This window comes from Myxocyprinus asiaticus, chromosome 15, assembly GCF_019703515.2.
Source record: "Myxocyprinus asiaticus isolate MX2 ecotype Aquarium Trade chromosome 15, UBuf_Myxa_2, whole genome shotgun sequence".
Classification (NCBI taxonomy): domain Eukaryota; kingdom Metazoa; phylum Chordata; class Actinopteri; order Cypriniformes; family Catostomidae; genus Myxocyprinus; species Myxocyprinus asiaticus.
Genome location: NC_059358.1, coordinates 32,100,036 through 32,123,411, shown reverse-complemented (window position 1 = coordinate 32,123,411; position 23,376 = coordinate 32,100,036). Strand labels below are relative to the sequence as shown.

The 23,376-nt window shown below is 38.9% G+C and overlaps 1 protein-coding gene across 2 annotated transcripts in view; it reads right to left on the bottom strand.

Moving 5' to 3' along the window:
- Positions 1-23,376, bottom strand: part of LOC127453269 (juxtaposed with another zinc finger protein 1-like) — a 31,361-nt gene that overhangs the window by 7,728 nt on the left and 257 nt on the right. Inside the window, exons 2-3 of one of the 2 annotated variants that reach the window (XM_051719505.1) lie at positions 19,126-19,152; positions 822-894 (exon numbers count right to left, since the gene is read on the bottom strand). In XM_051719505.1, the coding sequence (XP_051575465.1) occupies positions 822-894; positions 19,126-19,152 (100 nt within the window). The remainder of the gene's footprint in view (positions 1-821; positions 895-19,125; positions 19,153-23,376) is intronic. The other variant, XM_051719506.1, reaches the window with a different exon arrangement.

Genomic DNA, 23,376 nt, shown 5'->3' with positions numbered 1-23,376 from the left:
AGCTGAGATATTCTTCTAACAATCTTCGTTTGTGTTCAGCAGAAGAAAGTCATACATATCTGGGATGGCCTGAAGGTGAGTAAATAAGAGAATTTTCATTTTTGAAAAATGCTGGACTACTTGTATTCATGCCAACATAAACTTTGTTATTTACTTGGAAAAAACTGGTTGCAAAAACTATGTAAGATTAGCATACACAAAACTATGGTGCATATTTTTTGATTGTAATTAATAGACAGTAGCCAACATATGATCATATTTAAGCTCAAGTCGGACTTTTTTTCAATGTTAATTTACTTTCTTCTATCCCATCTTAATAAGCAGCGACAATTATAAGTAGCTGACAATAATTCGCTAGCTGATATTTTCCCCAAAATATTCCGAAGGTAAGCACTGTAACGCTGTCAAGACATAGATTTTTGAAATCGTTTAAGCATCAGCCCGATGCAGCAACACTGGCTCAACGAAGGGCATAAGTTTGGGCTGTGACTATCTGTTTCATTGATCAAATGGAAGACGGGGCCAGTGTTCAGGAAATCATTATTTTAGCTATTTTGTTTGGAGATGTAAATGCTGCATAAATTACACACTTTACCTTTAAATATTAAAGTTATACATTTTTATTATATACAGTGAATAAAACTTAGTACAAAGACATCTATTCTTTGTACAGATATAAATAATGTCATGGTTACTGTAAGGCTTACGGGCCTTGAATGTAATCTTTAAAGAAGAAGCGTGTTTGAATACAGCACTGTAATGAGGTATATGAGGATAATGGCTCAAGGTGAAACAGACTGAGAATCTAGCAGCTCATGTACCTGTTAATGTAGCTAAGGGCGACGTATGTGGGCTGCTGAAGTTCCTGTTTCTCCAACACGTGAGGATCTGTATCTAAACAAAGCGGAGAGACAGATAATTCACCGGACTGACGAGGAAAACAACAAACACACCACAAAAGAACAACCAAGTGTGCTTTGTGGCTTTAAGGTTTTTCTGTATTAAAACGATACATTCTAAATAACACAAAAAAAGCAGATAAAAAGGACAATAAATCTCTTCATGTGAAAGAAATGTTGTTTACCTGTTTGAATGTGTCATTTTGTGGCATCCAAGTTTATGGAAATAAGTTTGTGGAAGATTCCGTGTCATTGCCAGAGTGAAACTATTACTCTCTTTATTGTTAAAGTCATTGACTTTCAAACTCAATACTAGTTTCTGCCACACAACATGTCCACAATCACTTGCAGATGGCAATTAACTCCATTAATCAAGTTTTTTTCATTAAACTCTACTTAACGGCAGAATAAATCAGCCTTTGTGTGTTTGGGAGAGGGTCTGGACTGGAATAGGGAAAGCATGTATCTAATAGCTGTTTGGTAAAACTTAAAGGGATAGTTCACCCAAAAATGAAAATTTGCTGATAATTTACTCACCCTCAGGCCATCCAAGATGTATATGACCTTCTTCTTCATCAGAACAGGATTTAAGATTTTTAGGAAAGTATCCCATGTTTTTAGCTACACCCAATGCAAGTGAATAGACACCAATTTTTGACAGTCCAAAAAGCATATTTAGTCAGCATCAAAGTAATCCACACGACTCCAGTCGATTAAGTAATGTCTTCTGAAGTTAATCGATATGTTTGTGTGAAAAACAAATCGCTAATTAAAACATCTTTAACTTTAAATCGGTGCTTCCGCCAGCTCTCTGTAGCTGTTTGAACTGATCTAACTCTCGCGTGAAGTACGTTCCTCTGTGGTAAACAGAGCGGAACTTCTGAATTCTCAAGTGAACGTGCCAACGTGATGACATCACACGACAGCGACGTGAGGCATTGAGTGTTTACAGGAAGCCATTTTTTTTTTAAGTGAATAAAGTTTTAATTAGCAATTAGTTTTTCACACAAATGTTTCGATTCACTTCAGAAGACATTACTTAATCGATTGGAGTCGTGTGGATTACTTTGATGCTGACAAAATATGCTTTTTGGACTGTCAACAATTGGTGTCCATTCACTTGCATTGGATGAAGCTAAAAACTTGGGATACTTTCCTAAAAATCTTAAATCTTGTTCTGATGAAGAAAGAAGGTCATATACATCTTGGATGGCCTGAGGGTGAGTAAATTATCAGCAAATTTTTATTTTTGGGTGAACTATCCCTTTAAGACAGCCATTTGGTTAGTGTCACACCACACCAGCTCAACAAGCTCTGTGCCATTATGCCCAGATGTCTGGAGCCTCTCTGCTGAACAGGGCTCATTTTCTGCACTCCAGGGCCACCCAGATCCCACTTCAACCAGCTCCAAATGACCCACACGCCATGGCAGGGATGGATTTATAGGTCTTTAGTTGTACATATTGAAGAGTTGACTTCAAAAGTTAAGATATCTACAGTATTATTGGGCTGTTCTGTCAAAACCTCTCCAATTCTCTGTGGTCAGTTCTGTCACGAGGCATTCCTGCTGCACCAATGTGGACTACGATGCCACCTTGTGGCAAAATTAGCAAAGAAAGCACCAAAAATGCACTTAAAAATGGATTACTTTTAGCTTTTTTTATAGCTTTAAATCTGTGCTTACAGTATAGATCAGGTTAGCCTCCTCACTTCCATGCTTTCTGTTATTAAACACAAACTGATCAAAAACACATCCCTTGAATATGTTCCATTACCTGTGAGCACGAAACTCTCCTTAACGTCCCAGCAACTATAACGTCCCCTCTGTGGTCGTCTGTGCCCGTATAACAGCGGCTTTGCCAGGGTAATCGTTTTCAGATGCCTGTCTCTTAGGGCATTCTCCAGCACCATTAACATAAGCGTTGCCAAAACACTGTTTCATCTAATGAGCCTCCCCCCTGTGATGCATCTCAATGCCTCTTTCTATGCCTCTGCTGTGAGTAAACACATTTCTTTCTGTCCTGTTTAACCCCAACCATATTTGTCTCGACTCTTTAAAACCACGCAACACTCCAGAGCGTGTGTGTGTGTGTGTGTGCGCGTGTAAGAACTGCAATTCCGGCCAGCATGGCATCACACACTCTGTGGCTCTGCCACCTCATAATTAAACAGGCTTGCAGCTGCTGCCGCCTGGTTGTCACCATGGCAACACACACACGCCTCACAGTACAGTGTATGTACAGTCTCAGGCACTGGACCAGAATGGGGTTGGCATTTCCGTTGCCATCTGCACACTGGTCTACTTTTGGAGGCAGGTAGGATGTTTAAAGATTTCAGCTCGGGCTGTGCCTCAGCTAATGTGTTTCATTAGCATTGATTTAACTACTGGGAGAAAGACCCCACACCTTTCTGCCAAACACACACACACACACACTCACACACACACAAGATGCATTAGGCATTGCACTGTTCCTCTGCCAAGAAAAAGGGAGTTTTGTATGAGTGCATAACTGCATAAACTGAAAACTCCCCCCTCATCATGTCGCGGTACATAAGAATAGCGTTCGGTTCTGTGCCTGGATTGTGCATCATTGCAGGTACGGCATTGCTGGCCGACTTCAAGCATTGCAGGTAAGTATCTGTGCAATTGTGCGGTCAGCTCAAGGTGCTTTTTTTTGTCACATTTGACGCTGTTAGCAAGGTTGAGCTCATTTGCTGAAAAAACATCATGCAGCAATGTAAAAACAGGTCTCTAGCGTGCGAGCAAATGCGAGTGAAAATTACTGTGTGTGTGAATGTGGAAAATTATTTGGCCGCACCGGATGTCTGACACCTATGAAAGCTTATGAACTTTGACCATCAGAAAAAAACAAACAAACAGACAAACTAAAATCGTGGACAACTGACATGTGCGAGTCTGGTAAAACAGTGAACTATCAGTTTTACTTGCTATCACTAAGCTACGTCACCTAGCAGTGTGCTGGGCTGGCGAAAAATTATACTTGTGTGATGCAGGACGCATGAGTAGATGCATTTTTTTTTTAACTGCAAAAGATAGGATTATTTCATTGAGTATTTAACTGACCTTTATAACACAACCATTTTGGTGTTTCTACACTAGAGGGCACACAAAATAATTTTTGCCAGTGAGAAATACATGAACTGGGTTTGAATGTGATTATAGACAGTTATGAAATCAAAAGAATGGTAAATCTCAGAATTTTATTTGCGTACCCCCATTGTCACCTCACATACCCCAGTTTGGGAAACACTGCCTTGGGGCCTAAATCCACTCGGGGCCACAGAGCTGCAGCCTACCAGGACCCCATTACAGAGGAAAGGTGGTCCACAATGGTCTACCATGGTGGTCTCTCTCAATCTTATACACACACACACACACACTCTATTCCACTATCCCTTCAGGGCAGGACTTGGAATAAGACTACACTCTTTCAAGAGATCAAAGAAAAAGGTAGACAGGTAGAGTAAGGGATATATCTTTCCAGGCATACCAGAGAGTGAAAAATAATAGTAAGTTAGCAACAGACCGATTAATTTGCCAATGGACCATTTTCACAGACTTTGATGCGTTTCTGCCTTATTTAGTAGCATAAATCTAGGAAACGTAAATTATTTTAATCACTTTGTCTACATTTATGGCATTTTTTCAGTGTTTTGTATTATACTACTCTTGCATTAATTACATGAAACTAGTCACCACTGCTGCAATGGTGTTTCAAATACAGCTGCTGAGGGAGTGACAGTAAATGTGATCCATATCTCTTTATTTATTTTTCTCTCTTTTGGAAAGTCATGGAAATGCAATAGTGGATTCTTTCTTTAGCTGTTGTAGCAAATGGAAACTCCAATTCACCCCTCTAGAGGTTACCTTGTAATAGCTTACATTCCAAACCCCAGAGATGTGAAAAGGGTCCATTTGAGATTATGGGCTTGAGCTCAGAATCGTGCTGGATTGACCAATTAACAGTGTCTGTTGGCCGATTGAAAGTGTTCTAAACATTTTCTGTTATCAAAGTTGTTTGATAAAGGTGAAATGTGTCATTTCTGTGCCTATAGCGCCACCTCAAGTCACTGCAAAATTGACTGTTTTCAAACAAGTTTCCTGAACACTCCCTCTGTCTTTCATTGCACAGAAAACAGAAAGTCTCACCCAAAACTCATGCAGTTGGTTGAGCCAAAGTTGCTGTATTCTGTTGAACGGGTCGCTTAAAGGGATATTCACGGTCCAATACAAGTTTAGCTCGGTCGAAAGCATTTCTGGCATAATGTTGATTATACAAAAAATTTATTTCAACTTGTCCCTCCTTTAAAAAAAAAGCAAAAATCTGGGTTACAGTGAAGCACTTACAATGGAAGTGAATAAGGGCCAATCAGTAAACGTTAATATACTCACTGTTTCAAAAGTAAAGCCACAAGACATAAACAATATGTGTTGACATGATTTTAGTGTGATCAAATCACTTATTAACCTTTTCTGTGTAAACTTATAGCCATTTTTCAACTTCGTTGCCATAACAACATAACGCCATAAACCCCAAATCCCTAAAATGACTGTAAAAGCAACTTTTTAAATAACTGCAGCTCAAATACACAAGGTTAATTAATCTAAGTGCTTTTGTAAAATTATAAACTTCTCATTTCTGTCTTTAAACCCCCCAAAAATTGGGCCATTCACATTCATTGCAGGCACACCTCGCTTTTCTTTCTTTTTTTTTGTAATCAACATTATTCCACAAATTCTGTCGATTGAGCTTAACTTGTACACGGAATATTACTTTAAACAAAAGGAGCAATGTTTTGATAGCACCACAGAGCCATAGTGTTAATTTTTTTCAGGGAAATCAACTGGATGGATTACATATAGTTGTCTCTACTTATTAAAATGGGACAAGAAAGTCTCTTAATAAAATATTATGTTTAAATATGCGTTTGTTTGAGTTCAGCAATTCACATTATGCTGGCCACTGGCCACCCTGCTCTCAAGATATCAGCACTGGTCATAAAAAAAACTGCATCTGTTGACCACTAAAAAACAACATCTAAATTAACAGTAAAATGAGTTGAGATAGCCAGTGTGATTTAGTGCATTGATCTGAAAAAGACTTTCAGGTCCCTACACTTTGCACCATTGATCTCCATGAACCAGCCCTGTGTAATAAGACATTTTGTGTGTGATTGTCTGTTTGTGCAGTGAAGTCTTCCATTGACTGCATTCCTCAGGCCAGCTGGAGATCCAGTCATTAGTGTATTCCCCACACATGCACTCCTTTTCACCACCCACAATGCTCATTTTAATCCATTTAATACAGTTAGATAAAAGAAAAACTGCACCTCCTTTTACTTCACGCATTACGGGATTATGTTGCCAATATTGTGATATATTTATGACATGCAGAGCTGTTGCATGTGACTAAGAGTGGACTGAATTCTCCAGCACACTAAATCCCACACTTGATAATTTCCTTCCAAGAACTGTGAAGCGATAAGTCATCATACTGTAAATGACATCAATAAAAACACTGCAAGAACTACACTAAGTAGTTGTTTTCTAACGTTTTGTGACAAGCAAACATGAACATGAAACTATGTGAAGAGACACAATCACAGCCAGAAGATATATGATGTTTAATGTACAGTTATGAAGAGCAGGATTTTGGACCAATTAAATTTTCCAGTGGGTGGGGCTAGTCAGCACAGCACAGTAGAAATAGAAATCAAGTGATTAACAAAGGAAAAGATCATTTAGGCATTTATCACTTTTTTTTTTCTGCATGGCACCGTATTTGTAAACAGTTTAAGGTGTTACTGCATTATGTCATTCAGAAAATGCAATATTTCAAGACATTTACCTGCTCATTTACGCATGAAATCTTCATGGGTGGTCACATACATTTGAAGATCATAGCACACACATATATACATCCAAACCATACAGACACACGTTCTAAATCAGCGTCAACCCCCTGCCATGGTTAATCCAGGTAATATCAGCTCTTCCTGTCATTAGCTGGGCTGTGTCAGGGTTTGGATGGAGCACAGTGGGGCAGGGGGGTGAAAGGGGGTGTTGGTTTGAGGTAATTAGGTCCACCAGGTGCAGCTCTGGGGGCACCAGTCACGGCCGCTCAAATTTATTATTTCCGTTGAGAGTTTTTTCCCAAGCCATTCCAGGAGCTTTCAGTGCAGTGAAGCTGAGAGAGGTTCATTGTTCATAGGCATGGAGATCACCCCTGTGGAGCTGACATCTTGAAAGCAGAAGACCTCTGTCCAACACACTGGAGCTAAAGCCTTTAAAAGCCAGATGTTTCAGAAAGATGGCACTTTTTATTATATCACTGTGCTGATCCTTTTGAACTAAAGATCAGTGTGTCAACTGACAGTGTTTGCTAAAAAAGAACTCTGGAAAGCATATGGGCATACAGGGTGTAAACTTTATCGTACGTCTCTGATCACCAGGAGGATTTAAGCTTGCTAAACACTTAAGTTGCTATCAAAATAATTCTAAGCACTGTTGCCCATTCGACTCCCTAAATCATTTCAACATAATATTACCACTTTCAATGAGAAACCCTTTGAGGCTGCAGTCTGCCAGTTTTAAATGCACAATTTTAAGTGATGGAAATTGAAAAATAATCCCATAAATTGTCACATCCAGCGAAAGTCTCAGAGGGATCTTTTAAGAACGACTGCTGCTTACACTGTTTTCATATGACCGTGAAGAACCTGTGAAAGTTTATACACACCCCTACTTCTTTTCCCCATATTTACTCTGTTGCCTTCGTAACAATCAAACCCCAGAGAGCGTTGTAACCACAAACTAGAATTTACTTCAACAAGGAGTAAAATTCAAAGGTAATAAAATATTACAACCTTAAAACTTCACAAGCCAATTTGCTCTATGCAATGAGCCTTATTGGCCACATTTCGGCACCAACCTCTTAAATCCTCAAGCAGCTTTTCTGATAGTGTGCCGTCGCCCCCTATTGGTCACAAGCCACAACAGTACCTGTCAATGAACCCGCCTCACCCGCTAGAATCTAAGCCTTGTTTAGCCTGCCGTTAATTAAAGCAGAAAATGTTTTTAGCAGCAGGTCCCCAGATGAGGAGGAAGAGAGGCCAAAATTCACCATCCCACTTTGTAATTAGGCTTTCTCCAGACCTACGTGGGGCTAGGCCAAATTTCACACCTCACCAAGAGCAGGGCTGTGGGTGAGGGAGGGGTTCCATGGGACACTAATTGCCTCATTACTGCCCAATAAGTCACATTAGCCACGCTCTCCTTCAGCTAACACCCCGAACACATCCGAGACATGCGATCAGAAAGCAAAGGAGGTATTCACACAAGCTCAGCTCAGGTCAGCTGCCTGAAGTTGATCAACTGCTCATTCATCTCGTCCATTTGAGATAAAATGTGTTGGCACATTTCGTTTATATGTAAACATGATGGTCCTGAGTGCATTTTTACCCAGAACATAAATCCTGTGGTGGAAATAAACTGAACAAGAACAGGCAGACAAAGGCTATCAGTTTTCAGAATGACATGTTTAAGACTGCCGAGTGGAACACCACTCAATGTTTTTCTAGGTCATTTTATTTTTTTAGAGCAGTGCTCTTGTGGCAACCAGATCTCCAATTCGTGTGTCATATTTTAACAAGCCTGTCCTCACAATCAGCTATGAGTACATGTCTTTACAATCTTATATACAGAGCAGAACTGTGCAGTTGTGGTATTGTATCAATACCACAACCACAGCAAACATGCAAATCAAATCAGTGACAACAAGTCTGTGCCTCAGTGACATTTGACATGCTGTTGACATATTTTAAAATGCAGGCCTGCTAATTTAATGTCTCTTTTTAACCTACAACACATTTGTTTTACTAATGAAGAACGTGTTGTGGAAAGAGTGTGTGTATTGTATCCTTATCTGTTGGCTAGTTAGAGGCAATGCACAAAAAAAAAAACAAAAAAAAAACACACACACAACAGGAGACAGTGACCACGTTTACATTTACACCAGAAAGCGGTTTATTGCGAGAGAGTGGCGTTCCTGTTTACATGCACTGTGTTAGCGGCATTCTCTTTACTCCCATATATATGCGGCTTGGTCAGTAAGCAGCTTTATCCGGTCTGTTTACGCACATGCGCACTCCTCAAAAACCGGTTAGAATGCTGCTTAAGCGTTTACATGACCTCATAAGCCGCAGTCTCCAACAGAAACCCAGGTGTGTTAAACTGCTTTCTCTTACTCCCTAAACAACGTAAGGAAATCAGTGTTCTTATTTACATGACATTTTAGAATGCCACTTTCTGCAAAAACCCTGGAATAAACTATTTTCTTAAAGTGCATGTTAATGTGGTCAGTGACATTATCAGTAAAATAAACATCCAGTCACTATGTGATTTTTAATGTTGCATTAGGTCTGTAGAAACATTTAGATTAGTTCATAGCCATTTAAAGCTGAATATGAAATGTGCAATCTCTGTTTTAATCACAAGGTTGAGGTGTATCAGATAGATATTAAAAGATGATTAACTAAGCCTATGCAGAGTATGCAAAGTGTTCCCTCACTGTATCTGCAGTACAATCTTTATGACCTGAAAAACGTGTATGTAAAATTTAAAACAAGCCTTTAGGCTCTGCATCTGGCACTTAGAGCAATCAAACCACAGAAAAAGCCCAGATCAGGTCAAAGCCAAATGATCAAAAGCAAAGAGATAATACACAAACTCTATGAGTAAGAACATGAATACCTTTAAAGGTGAAGTGTATAATTTCTGCGCCACTAGCATCACCAAACGGAATGACAAAAATAATGATTATTTTTAAACAGGTTTCCCAACACTTACATTTTTTGCCATTGATCAGACATGCCAATAGTCTCGCCACAAACTTACACCATTGGCTGGGCGATATGGGCAAAAATATTATCACAGTTTTTTTTTTTTTCCAATATCAGTGATTAATCACAATATACATTTCATACCATTAATGGGGGAGAAAATGCATTCCACATGTTTGTTAGACCTCAACAATGAATGTAAACATAATGTGTTTGTTTATAAGTACAGTTGAATTCAGACGTTTACATACACCTTAGTCAAATACATTTGAACTCAGTTTTTCAGAATTCCTGACATTTAATCGTAGAAAACATTCCCTGTCTTAGGTCAGTTAGGATCACTACTTTATTTTAAGAATGTGAAATGTCAGAATAATAGTAGAGAGAATAATTTAATTTTGGGTAGCCTTCCACAAGCTTCTCACAATAAGTTGCTGGAATTTTGGCCCATTCCTCCAGACAAAACTGGTGTAAAGTCAGGTTTGTAGGCCTCCTTGCTCGCACATGCTTTTTCAGTTCTGCCTACAAATTTTCATTAGATTGAGGTAAGGGCTTTGTGATGGCCACTCCAATACCTTGACTTTGTTATTCTTAAGCCATTTTGCCACAACTTTGGAGGCATGCTTGGGGTCACTGTCCATTTGGAAGACCCATTTGCGACCAAGCTTTAACTTCATGGCTGATGTCTTGAGATGTTGCTTCAATATAGCCATATAATTTTCCTTCTTCATGATGCCATCTATTTTGTTAAGTGCACCAGTCCCTCCTGCAGCAAAGCACCCCAACAACATGATGCTGCCACCCTCATGCTTAACGGTTGGGATGGTGTTCTTCGGCTTGCAAACCTCACCCTTTTTCCTCCAAACATAACGATGGTCATTATGGCCAAAAGTTCCATATTTGTTTCATCAGACCAGAGGAATTTTCTCCAAAATGTAAAATCTTTGTCCCCATGTGCGCTTGCAAACTGTAGTCTGGCTGTTTTATGGTGGTTTTGGACCTCTGGCTTCTTCCTTGCTGAGCAGCCTTTCAGGTTATGTCAATATAGGACTCGTTTTGCTGTGGATATAGATACTTGTCTACCTGTTTCCTCCAGCATCTTCACAAGGTCCTTTGCTGTTGTTCTGGGATATATAAATATTTGCACTTTTTGCACCAAACTACATTCATCTCTAGGAGACAGAAAGCATCTCCTTCCTGAGCGGTATGATGGCTGCGTGATCCCATGGTGTTTATCCTTGCGTACTATTGTTTGTATAGATGATAACATGGTGCCTTCAAGCATTTGGAAATTGCTCCCAAGGATGAACCAGACTTGTGGAGTTCCATAATGTTTTTCTGAGGTCTTGGCTGATTTCTGTTGATTTTCCCATGATGTCAAGCAAAGAGGCAACGAGTTTGAAGGTAGGCCTTAAAATACATCCACAGCTACACCTCCAATTCAGTACACCTCCTATCAGAAGCTAATTGGCTAATTGTCTAAAGGCTTGACATCAATTTCTGGAATTTTCTAAGCTGCTTAAAGGCACAGTTAACTGAGTGTATGTAAACTTCTGACCCACTGGAATTGTGATGCAGTCAATTAAAAGTGAAACAATCTGTAAACAATTGTTGGAAAAATTACTTTTGTCATGCACAAATAGATGTCCTAAATGACTTGCCAAAACTATAGTTTGCTAATATTAAATCTGTGGAGTGGTTCAAAAATGAGTTTTAATGACTTCAACCTAAGTATTTGTAAACGTTTGACTTCAACTGTAAACTGCAGAGGGTAAGCTACATTTAAGGGATAGTTCACCCAAAAATGAACATTCTCTCATCATTTACTCATGCCATCCCAGATGTGTGACTTTTTTTTTTTTCTGCAGAACACAAACGAAGATTTTTAGAAGAATATCTCATCTCTGTAAGTTCTCACAGTGCAAGTGAATGGTGGCAAGAACTCTGAAGCTCCAAATATCACATAAAGGCATCATAAAAGTAATCCATAAGACTCCAGTGGTTAAATCTTTTGAAACGATCCAATCGGTTTTGGGTGAGAACAGACCAAAATAGGCCTATAATTCCTTTTCACTACATAAATCTTGACAGCAGTCTCCTTGGCGACCGTGATTTCAAGCTCGATTACACTTCCTATAGCACCATCTAGAGGTGCGTTCCAAAGTGGACTTCACACGGTATTCAGCCATTTTAAGGGAGATTCCAATCCAAAGGGAGCGTTTACATTCAGTTGGAAGGGCACTCCAAACGTTATAGGCAATAAGTGTATATCCATACTTCACTTCACAGGAAGTGGAGAGGGAAATTTACCCACCAATCATTGCGAACTAGCAGAGTACTAATGTAGTTTGGCTAAAATAAATGCTAAAATTAAATAAACAAAAGGAGTTTGAGACGATTAAGATTAATTTACCTCGGGTGTGCTTTCTATCCACAGTTTTCCTACATCCCGTGACGCTTAGCGAGAAATCAGGGCATTACTTCTGTTGTCAAGTAAACACAGCTGTTGTTGCGGCATACGTCCATTCTTTCGTTGCAGTGTTGGAATTTTGAGGAAAGCATGTATGATTTCATGAGGACATACATCTGTCACTATATCAGTGTGTTACTGAACCATAATAAACTGCAAAAAAAAGTAATAAAGACAAAGAAAGTGCGAACAAAACCGGCGCACTGTTTCTCCCAGATGCAGTTGAGAAGCACAAACGCAACATTTAGAGCAAAATTATTGGTTGTTTTAGTGGAGTGTTAGTAGTTTACCTGTGTTAGTTCAGCTTCAGATGTGTGTGCTTATCATCTTGTCACCCTGCATGTTCAAATCAGACAGAGACACTGAGGAAGAGCCGTGAAGTTCTCATCCTTGGGTATGTAATAGTTTTTTCAAGTTTTCCGATCGGACGGTTATTTCCTTTTAAATCCGCACGTAAAGGCCTCAATATACTTCCGTAGAAGTTCTTCTTCATTCTTTGGGGTAAAAAGAAGTTCTAAACAGCCGAGCAACGGTATACTGTTTCCGAACATTCAGACACCTGCCAAACTGATTTTAGAAGTACATTTAAATATGAAGACGCTACATTTAAAACCTTAAAAATGTATTATCAATGACTTTTTGCCTCATTCTGAGTAGAAATCAGTAAAAGGTGATTGGTAAAAGAGGTCAGTAAAAGAAGCTGTTTTAACCACTCGATGATCGAAGTAATATATATGCAGTAGAAAATGTTTAATTTGTCTTGTTTACATTATGAATTCATGATGCTAATGCACAACGCATGTTACGAACCACCAAAACAAACGCAAAAACACCTTTTTGGCCAGATTTTGCTCTAAATGTTGTCACACCCATTCATTCTTCGATTTCATAGGAAGACTATATAGGCCTTTAAGTTTAAACTTTTGTTTGGCGGGTGATTGACTGGTGAGAGGTGGTGCTTTTCTGCAATCTGGGACGCATCAGGATGCCGTTTTAAACCCTTAAATGCGATGTGGTATTTGACTACCTCTGTATGTTTTTTGTGATCCAATCACAAAACTTTTTGCACCCCGTTTACAACTATATTTAGCACTGACCATTTGCGATCAGATCATCCGAAACGCGTCTTCTTACCAGCTGTAAACAGGGTCTAAGACGACTGCAGCCAGAGCTAGGGAATGCTATAGAACGACTTCCGGCGGAAGCCCCACCCACATTCGTTTCCCCAGTAAGACCCCCAGGAAAAATGTGGATGAGGTTGTGCGCGAGTGAAAAGCACACGAGATGCGACTATTACATCCATTATCATGATAATTGATCATATAGCAGTTAAGACACAAATATTATAAATTAACCATACTTATGTTTTATATGAAACAGCAACAGTCATTTAACTTACAGGTTACAAGTCTAGAGAAATATATTAATTTAAATATATTACAATACATTTTTATAAGTATACACGTCGATGTATTACATTAATTTATATACACTATATAGATGTAAGGTTATTTACTGTACATATATGTATTTACATACATTGTATGAGTCTATTGCTTCATCTTACTTGAACACTGTGATCAGCGTGACTCAAGCATTGTCTGTGTTTGATGATGTTGCAGGGTATTCCAAATGAACAAATTCTGTCAAGTGAAGTGAACTTCAACAGATATCTTGTGCTCAGTGAGTAGGGAGCAGTGAACACTGTGTAGAGTCCCCGTGGACTGGAACGCACCTTAGGTCTCTGCGGCTGCCTTGAAATCATGATCATGCCTAGAGACTGCAGTGGCAAAGGAGGAGTGTTTTGTTTTGTTTTCACCCAAAACCGATTGGATGGCTTCAGAAGACATTGATTAAACCGCTGGAGTCTTATAGATTACTTTTATGCAGCCTTTATGTGATTTTTGGACCTTCTGAGTTCAAGCCACCATTCATTTGCATTGTATGGACTTGCATAGCTGCGATATTCTTATAAAAATCTTTGTTTGTGTTCTGCAGTAGAATAAAAGTCATACACATCTAGGATGTCATGTGGGTGAGTAAATTATAAGATAATTTTCAGCTGCATTGTTTCTAAGACACTGAGGATGCAGCAGGGCCGGCCCGTACTACAGGTGAATCAGGCGACCGCCTAAGGCCCTGACCTGCCTTGGGGGGCCTCGCGAAGGCGCAAACACATGCAAAGTAAATGAACACGTCAAATGATTGAGACACATTGACAACTTTCATTTTTAAATTCTCGACAGTCCAATGGTTTCTCTCAAGCACACACTCAAGTGAGCGTGCAACACGCGTGGACCTGATCATTTAACATACAAATCACAATGATGGTGAAAACTAAAAACAACATATTAAGTATAAAATTAACTGAATAATCACAAAAAGACAAATAACTGAAAGTTACAACAAATGAAATAACACCAGTATATCTCAATTAGGCTAGAAGTAAAACTAAGCAGTACACACTAATCTGCATAATTTATTCATAACGCAAAGCATTGCTGGGAACTGGAGCGCGGCTTCTTTTCACAGTATTATTAGACACAGATCACACATCTTGCTGAATAATGTGCCTGCCTGACAGAAACGCATGAAATAAATTCTGAAAAATATTGCTTTGTGGCTATTGAGGCTTATTTTGTGTAAAAGATAGCAGAAAAAGCGATTGATAAATCATTAGGGCTTTTCACGTTTTCTCAAGTATAATCTGCTGGGGAAAGAATTCAGACACAGTCGATATAAAGGCACAAAAAACTCACAAATTCACAATTAATCTGGAAAATAACCAAACCCTACTATCTGCAAAGAGCTCTGCTCTCTAAGAGGTATGTGTTAATTCTTTACATTTGTTTATGAATATATATTTCGAGGTGTTGTGCTTATAGGCCCTATTTAAAATATGTAATTTTATTTATACATAATCCCAACCCCCCACCCTCATAACTTAACGCAACTAAGCATTGCATTCTCAACGTTGCTGCAAGCGGCGCTAGAGCAAGATTAGTGTAAACTGTCCGCTTTTACTGTCTTTTCTCTTTCAGCTCAACTACTGTCATGGCGGAGCAACAGTCATTTAAAGTCAGTATATTTATAGCCACTTACCTGAATAATAACACATCCTGTTTAATGGCACAGACATTTGAAGTTAACTCTATCGCCCCCTTGCGTACTAAGGTTTGTTCACGCCACGGTAACGCAAGAACACACGTTAAGCATGTTTAACCGGACCACTTTCATGTACTTATGTAGAGCATGTTTCGCCCTTTATGGTTGTATTTGTTAACATTAGTTACCTATATTAGTTAACATGAACTAACTATAAACAGTACTTAATAATCTTAGTTAATTCTACATATACTAGTCCATTTTTAACATTAAAAAATTATAAGTTAACATTAGTTAAAACAATATGAATTAACGAACAAACAATAAACAATTGTATTTTTATAAATTGACCTTAGCCAAGATTAATAAATGCTAAGAAAATTGTATTATACATTGTTAATGATACCTAATGCAAACCTTATTTTAAAATGTTACCCAGTAATTATCATACTTGCAGTTTCCATGACCTCATATTAATTGAGACATTGGTTTATTTGTACTTATAGAAAAAAAGTTGAAAGGTGATCATAATAATGCGATAAAATGGTGACTTGTCACAGCACCTAAAATGCACGTATTCCCTTATGCATGCATGTACATTTTAACCTAACATCTTCATGTTGTACAAATTATTTGTCATGTACCGAGCTATACAGTATTGTGCTTCTTTTTTAGTGGTTCCTCTTAAAAAAAATCTGCTCATCACGTTTGCATTGGTTCTATCAATGTTTTAAAGCTATGAAAATTTTCACACCAGGGGCCCATTATCATAATTTCGCCTAGGGCCCCACAAACCCAACGGACTAAACGCAAAACTCTTGTCTCTGTCATTTATTGCTTACAGGTCAGTTAAATGTGAAAAACACACAAATAACATGCCAAATTGTTATCAAAACATGCTCAAACATCTATTTGTTGTGTTTCTGTTTAATGTTTACTTTGTAGTTTTTAGTTCTGTGTCATTTATTTGTAATATAAAAGTTCAGTTTCTTACCTGTTTTCAGATAAAGTCTGTAACTCTAGATTGAGAGAAGGGATCTGGTTTATGAGGCTACTTTTAGACTTCTGAATACATCGTTGGATAAAAATGAGAGTTGAATGAGGAGAAATGTTGTAAAGGTTTTGAATGGTAATATGTAAATCTAAAAAAAATGGGAGTATACGTAATTTATCATAAAGAAATGTGCTTCACACTGTACCGTTACTTGGGACACGTTCACACAGCAGCAGAATACGGTTGTCAGACCTGTTTTGAGTGCTTATTATGGTTACGTTCATTCACAGTCTGGTTATTTACGGGTATGACAACCGCATTCTATAACCGAACTGACACCCGCAAATTTTCACGTCTCACAACCGCATTCTCTGCAAACCTGTGCTGTGTGAACGGAACCATACTGGACAACTAATTGTTAGTTATGTCATGCACCGTGAGAGCCATGCTGCAATGTCCACGCCTGTGTCTAGTTTGTTTTATGTGGAGTTTTGTTAACTCACAGAGATGGAGAAATGAGCTGTGTGTCATCCGAATATCCAACCACTGTTTTCCACGGGCTGCTCACGGGTGCGAGCCGAGCGACAAAAAAGCTGTGCTCTGCAAACAGTTAAAAAGCGTTAAAAGCCACTGTTGGTTAATTATGATCTGATGGATGAACTCGCGCCTCGATTGGACTGGTTTAATAACGCGGCATTAGTTGTGGTAAGAGATGCTGGTGTTATGGACTTCACCATCTTTAGTCACTGTCACTATGGTTACAGCTGTTAGAATACGGTTGTGAATTTGGTTGTTCGATCATACAGACATATTATTCTAACTGCTACTGTAAGCTGTTGTATGAACAGGACATTTCAAGTCTCACACCTGTAAGTAAATACGGTTGTCAAACCCAAACACTGACTGTGTGAACGTAGCCCTAGTTGTCCAGTAAGGTTTTGTTCACACAGCACGGGTTTGCCAAGAATGAGATTGTGATTCCTGAACATTTGCGGGTATCAGTTCGGTTATAGAATGTGGTTGTCACTCTTATAAATAACCAAACTGTGTGTGAACGTTACTGTATTAAGCACTCAAAACAGGTCTGACAACCGCATTCTGCTGCTGTGTGAACGTTGCCTTGGTGACGTCACTTGCTTGGGGTTTAGCCTGCTGGGCACTTTAAGTGTTACAGGATGAAGTTAAAGGGAGTTTTGTGTTCAACCAATCATTAGTGTATATATGTTAGGAATGATTATTTATTGTCACAATAAGTATTTATATACTGTATATTAAAGCAAAATCACACAATCAAGAGTGCTGTATGGCCCTACATCAGCACAGCTGTGATTCGGCTGCAGGTAATCTAATTCAAAAAGGTCACTTCAGAACTAGTAATGACGGCTTGGGCTGTTTCTAACAAGTTATTGAAGAAACAAGGATGTGTGTGTGTTTGTATGTGTGAGAGAGAGAGAGAGAGCAATAAAGCATGTGCGATTACTTGCGATTAGTGTAGTGTTAGTCAACTTGCTGAAGATAATGGGAATTCTGGTCAAATACAGTACATACTATTTTCTCTGTGTAAAAATAGCCATCTGAGTGGGGGTCCCCCAGAGTATAGTGTAGCCGGTTCAAGAGCCATTCACTATAGAAACTGTTCTCTCCTCTGCTATGTTGAATATTTATATCTCCTCTAGAGGTAGACCAATATATCAGTTTTACCAATTATTCGGTGCAAATAGTTGCTTTTTGGAACTATCGTTATTGGCAATAATCTATGGCGATAGTAGCAGATAGTTTGTTCATTGTTTTGTCATTTTAAAATAAGAGTCCCCGGTGTGTTTTGAGCTTGTTTATACTTCGAAGTCCCGCATTATGCACCAAATCTTAATTTTTTCTGGTTTTGGCTGAACAATAAACTGCATCTGGGATTTTATTTATTTAGGACACTTTGTCTGTGCCCATCATAGATGGAAAGAATACAAATTTTTCTGACATTCTGTAAATCAATTAAAAAAAATATTAGCTGATTAATCGGTTATAGGCCTTTTCCACCACATTAGTTATCATTTCGGCAAAATCCACTAACAGTCGACCTCTAATCTCCTCAAAACGCGGAAACTCTGGTAAAATGTAAGCACCTTGAATATTTTTTTGGATTACTCCAGTACTTTGATTAGTACTGTGTGTTTCAGCTGTGATATGCCTTAATGCTAAAGCTGTACGTTTAACTGTATTTCCCAGCTATAATACAGTAGTAGTAATCCGTGAGATCTTGGGCTGCGTCTGATATCAGGAAAATGCTGCCTTATGGATGCTGTAAACGGAGGTAGGAAGGGACCCAGGCACACCTGAAACCAATGTTTACGTCACATCCTGTCCACTGAGATACCATCATCAGATTGATTTTTGAAGGCAGCATAGATGTATCCTTCACTACCTATGAAATCCCACAATCCTATGCGTGGCGTTCCACAGCGGTTGAGCTGAAGGAAAAAAAAAAAGCGGCAGAAGAGGCAGTTGATAGCCAATTTGTTTGTAAATGTACATTTTCCCACTTTTTCCAACTTTTGATTCCATTTCTAGCAAGCAATTAGTACTGTATTCGTGAAATATACACTTGGTTATCCAGTGTTCCCCTATTATTTTTTTCTGTTGTGCGTGCATCCACAAGACTGTAATGCCGGACCCGTATTTGCGCATGTTGGTGGAGGAATAGCTTAAAAACGACATTAGAATCATTATAGCACATTATGGCAGATAACATTTAACAGTTATTTAAAGGGCAGTTGAATGAAATTTTAGTCATTACTCACCCCCAAGCCTGTATGAATTTCTCTCTTCTGTGGAACACAAAAGGAGATGTTAGGCAGAATGTTAGTTTCTGTCGCCATGCACTGTCACTAAAATCTCCTTTTGAGTTCCACGGTAGAAAGAAAATCATAAATGTTTGCAAGTGATGACAGCATTACTATCACTTTAAGAGTACAAGTCAATACTCACAAGTTACATTAAAATGGCTGTTTAATGTTGACAAAATGCATTGAAAATGTTAACAGATGAAATTCTGAGAGAGAACCTTGCTTGAATTATATGTATATTAAAAATAAAAATGGATGTATTTTCATATAATGTATATTATTAATATTATAGTATTCATATTACTCTATTATTTTTATTTATGCATATTTTTTACATACTAATTAAAATTGACTGATTCACAGGATAGATAAAATACCTGTACAGGTCAGACAGAGTTTCAGAGATAGAGATGACAGATGTAAAAGGTATTTAATTGTTTCTCTTCTCCCTGCAGTAGGTTATCTTCACCAAGAGTAGTTCTTGTTGCATTTTACACAAAGCATTTTTGCTGTTTCTGCCTTTCTTGTCAAAGGTTCTGTAATATGATATGAGGGAGTGATATGAAAAGTAGTATGAAAGGAAAACTAGATCACTCCGACACTGCACGTTTGCAATGTTGACAGCTTTGCTTTGTTGTTAAACAGGAGCTAAAGTTCAATCGCATTACTCGCTTACAGAAAAGCGGCACAACGGCATTCGCACGTCAAATCTTAAGTTCAGTAAATATGCGAAAGACTTACTTGTGACTTACTTTCTGCGCATGTTTACACGAAACTTAACAAGCCTTCAGTGAGGTGCATGAGAGAGGGAGAGAAGGATGCGTAAGCATTGATTTATGCGCGCGGATTCTGGAATTACATTAAATTTGTGCTAATACCTGCAATCCTGCACTGATTTTCAGACCCTACGGGTATCCTGCTTCTTTGATGCAGGACACACTCACTTTGGACTGCTATATGGTTACGTCACTGTGATTATGTATGTGTATTTGTGTGTGTGCATGCGTGCGACAAAATGCAAAACTCTTGTCTCTCTCTACCATTTATTGCTTACAGCATACAAATTACATCATTCACTGTTATAGTCCCACATCTGCCCAGGACCTGTAACAGTAACTTTGAGAAAAACACATACTTCAGCTGTAAAACTTACATACATACATAGCAAAACTTTGTTCAGCTGCAGAGACATCGAGCTGCAGAATGAGTTTTGACTGTGTAGTGTACAGATGACAAAAAGTTCCTCAAGCTAGAACAGTCAACTGGACTGATGATTTCAATCAGCTCTCAAGACAGTTACTCACTGATCTCCCTTCCAAAGGCCAGCTGAGCTAACCAGGAATGTCAGACAGAGAGGAAAAGAGGGTGGTGGTTTGTCACTAGAAGTCAGGTTTCTCCTTACAAATCCTCTCCATGCAGGCTCTTGCCAGAGTCTTTTGGACAGGTAGACATGGTGTTAAATTACAGCAACAGAGATTCCAGATCCAGTCCCCTTGAATGAGATATCCATCAGCACTATAGAGACTATAGGCCACCATAATGAAATAGATATGACTTCCTACAGAGAGCATTTTGTTCATGACAAAACATATGTAATACCCCTTTGATGTGCTCTTTTTCAGCAGCCATTTTTGTCTCAGAGCACACCAGCATTCCATCACATCCAATGCTTACATATTTTGGACTTCATTAAAATGCCCTCAGTCATTTCATGTTTACTTTTGCTCTATATCTGTATATCTAACAGTGCCGAAAACCAGCAAGCACTGTAGATTTTGTACATTTCTGTCATCATGTTGTTCCAAACCCGCATGACTTACTTTCTTCTTTGAGACAGAAAAACAGATGATAGGTACAATGAAAGTGAATGGTGACTGAGGCTGTCATTCTGCTGCCTTACATCTCCCTTTGTGTGCCACAGAAAAAATAAATTAATATGGGTTTGAACCAACATGATTCATTTACGTTAACCCTAACACTATAGTGATACAGCAAGGTAAATCAGGGCCTTGACACTATCTATGCATCTTTTCTACTGGATACGAGTTCTGCAGGCTGGGACTCAAATAGCCCTTTTCCACTGAAATGGCGATGGTTCTCGTGCTGAGCCTGTGCTCTGCTGGTTCACGGCCGAAACGGCTGCGCTTTTCCACTTACCTGAGAACCGAACGATGATGTAACAGGCTATGTGGTAGTTTCACGTGACTACCTCATCAGCCCACAAACAAACATGGTGCGTCACAGTGTGTTTGTATACAGCTTTTACTCTTGTTTATATGGACATATTTAAACTTACGGATTAATGCAATCCAACGTTATTACATTGCTCAACAAGATTGCCAGAGAGGACATCTACGCTAAAGCCGACAGGTAATGTTATTACATTATTTTTTATAAACTATGGCTTAACTTGCTAAGTTCTGTAAACTATAACAGTGGAATCATTATTAATTGGTGTAGCAGACGGTTTTTAGATAGATTTGGATTTTTGCCATAGCATAATATTATGTTTACGTCTTGATTGAGAATCCCATCAGATAGCCGCGATCTTCCGAACTTAGTGTGTAGCTGGTCAAAAATCACCTTACTGAACAAAACAATGCACAAAATACAGTGTACGGAAAGCTAACAAAGTTGGCAAATATAAAAACTTACTGAGATCAGCTGCAGAGGACTCCGGCGATTCTGTGTTTATCTCAAGCGTGACTGACTGAATTCAGTGCCCCGGTTAGTTAGCAGGCTGGTTGGTGTCCGAGTCCAAAACATCATTAGTCCATCCACTGTTGCTTTTGCTTATGTCCTTCTTATGGCCCCTGTACTCTCTTAAGTGTTTTCAATTTGTTTAATTTGGTCAATTGTCCAGTTGAAGCCAGCATGTACCATTTTTTACCGTATCTTCTCATAGACTATTTTTTTCCTTTGCACTCTCTCTAGTTTATCTTGAATCTCCATAAATACCATATTGCAAGTAGAGCGCTTGTTTAGTCCGTGTTACCTGAATGCTTTTGATGTCTGATAATTGTTTTTTTTTTTTTATTGTTGTTATAGAGCCAAGAAGTACTCTTTGCTGCTGATGGTAGCTCCCGTTGTTGTTTGGGAAAACTTTACCTGGTGATGAAACATTATCCCGCCCTCTGCCCCCTGACATAATCGGTTCCTGCATGGAGAACAGCAAGCTTTTGGGGCTGGTGCAGAACCAGGTTTTCGGCCCCGGAACGGCTTTTTCTGTGGTGCAAATACACGGAACAGTTCGAGAATTCAGGAACCTGCTGAACCATGTCGGTGGAAAAGAGCTCAAAGTCATTCCTGACCCCAGCGTGACCCCTGCTTTAGAATGACAACAAATCAGGTCCTGAAAGGCTTTAGTGCAACCCTATGCCCTATATCTGCAGTTGTAAATACTAAGCAACTACAAAAAGTGGGGAACATGCATAAATGTAACCACCTGTGCTGCAGTCCGAATCGAACTACACACACAAAAAGCTGGCCAATAAACTATACTATACAGAACACAATGCCAGGGTTTAATGATTTAATATTTTTTAAACACCTGACAAAACATTAGATGAGCAATATATGTAATGTTTGGATCAAGAGGTATGATCGAAATGTATCTGCCATCGTAGTGTCACATTTAGGCTAGTAATTCATACAAGTACTTTCATTAGAAGGTAAACATCTACTTTACTTTCATTGTCACCTGATTCTGATATGCAACTGCTCTGAATCTTGTGCATGTATCCGTTTAACCTATTATGATATGTGTATGTCATATCATGTTCATAGCATTGCTATTATGTTATTATAACGCATAGTGTTCACGGTCAGTGACGTCTCCATGAACCCGTTTCCTTTATCCAACTTAGGAAAGCTCTAATTCTGCCTTAGCTACTTTAACAAGTCTTGAGTAAACTTCTCGGGGACTTTAATCGCAGACAGGTCTTATCTAACCATGCATTTAGTGTTCATGAGCTGCTCTGAGTGGATGAGCTGAACACACAGATCCATGAGCGCAGCAGCAGCTCCGTGATTGTGCGGGCCGTGCGCAGAAATAACACTACCGCTTTTGTTTACACGTTCAGATCAAGCACTACTTAGAAGGGACATAACGAACCCCGAATGAGTTATGAATCGTCATGAAACTCGAGCAAAACGCAGCGCTTCACCTCATCGCTTCGCCACACCTAGCAACATCGCCGCTGCGAC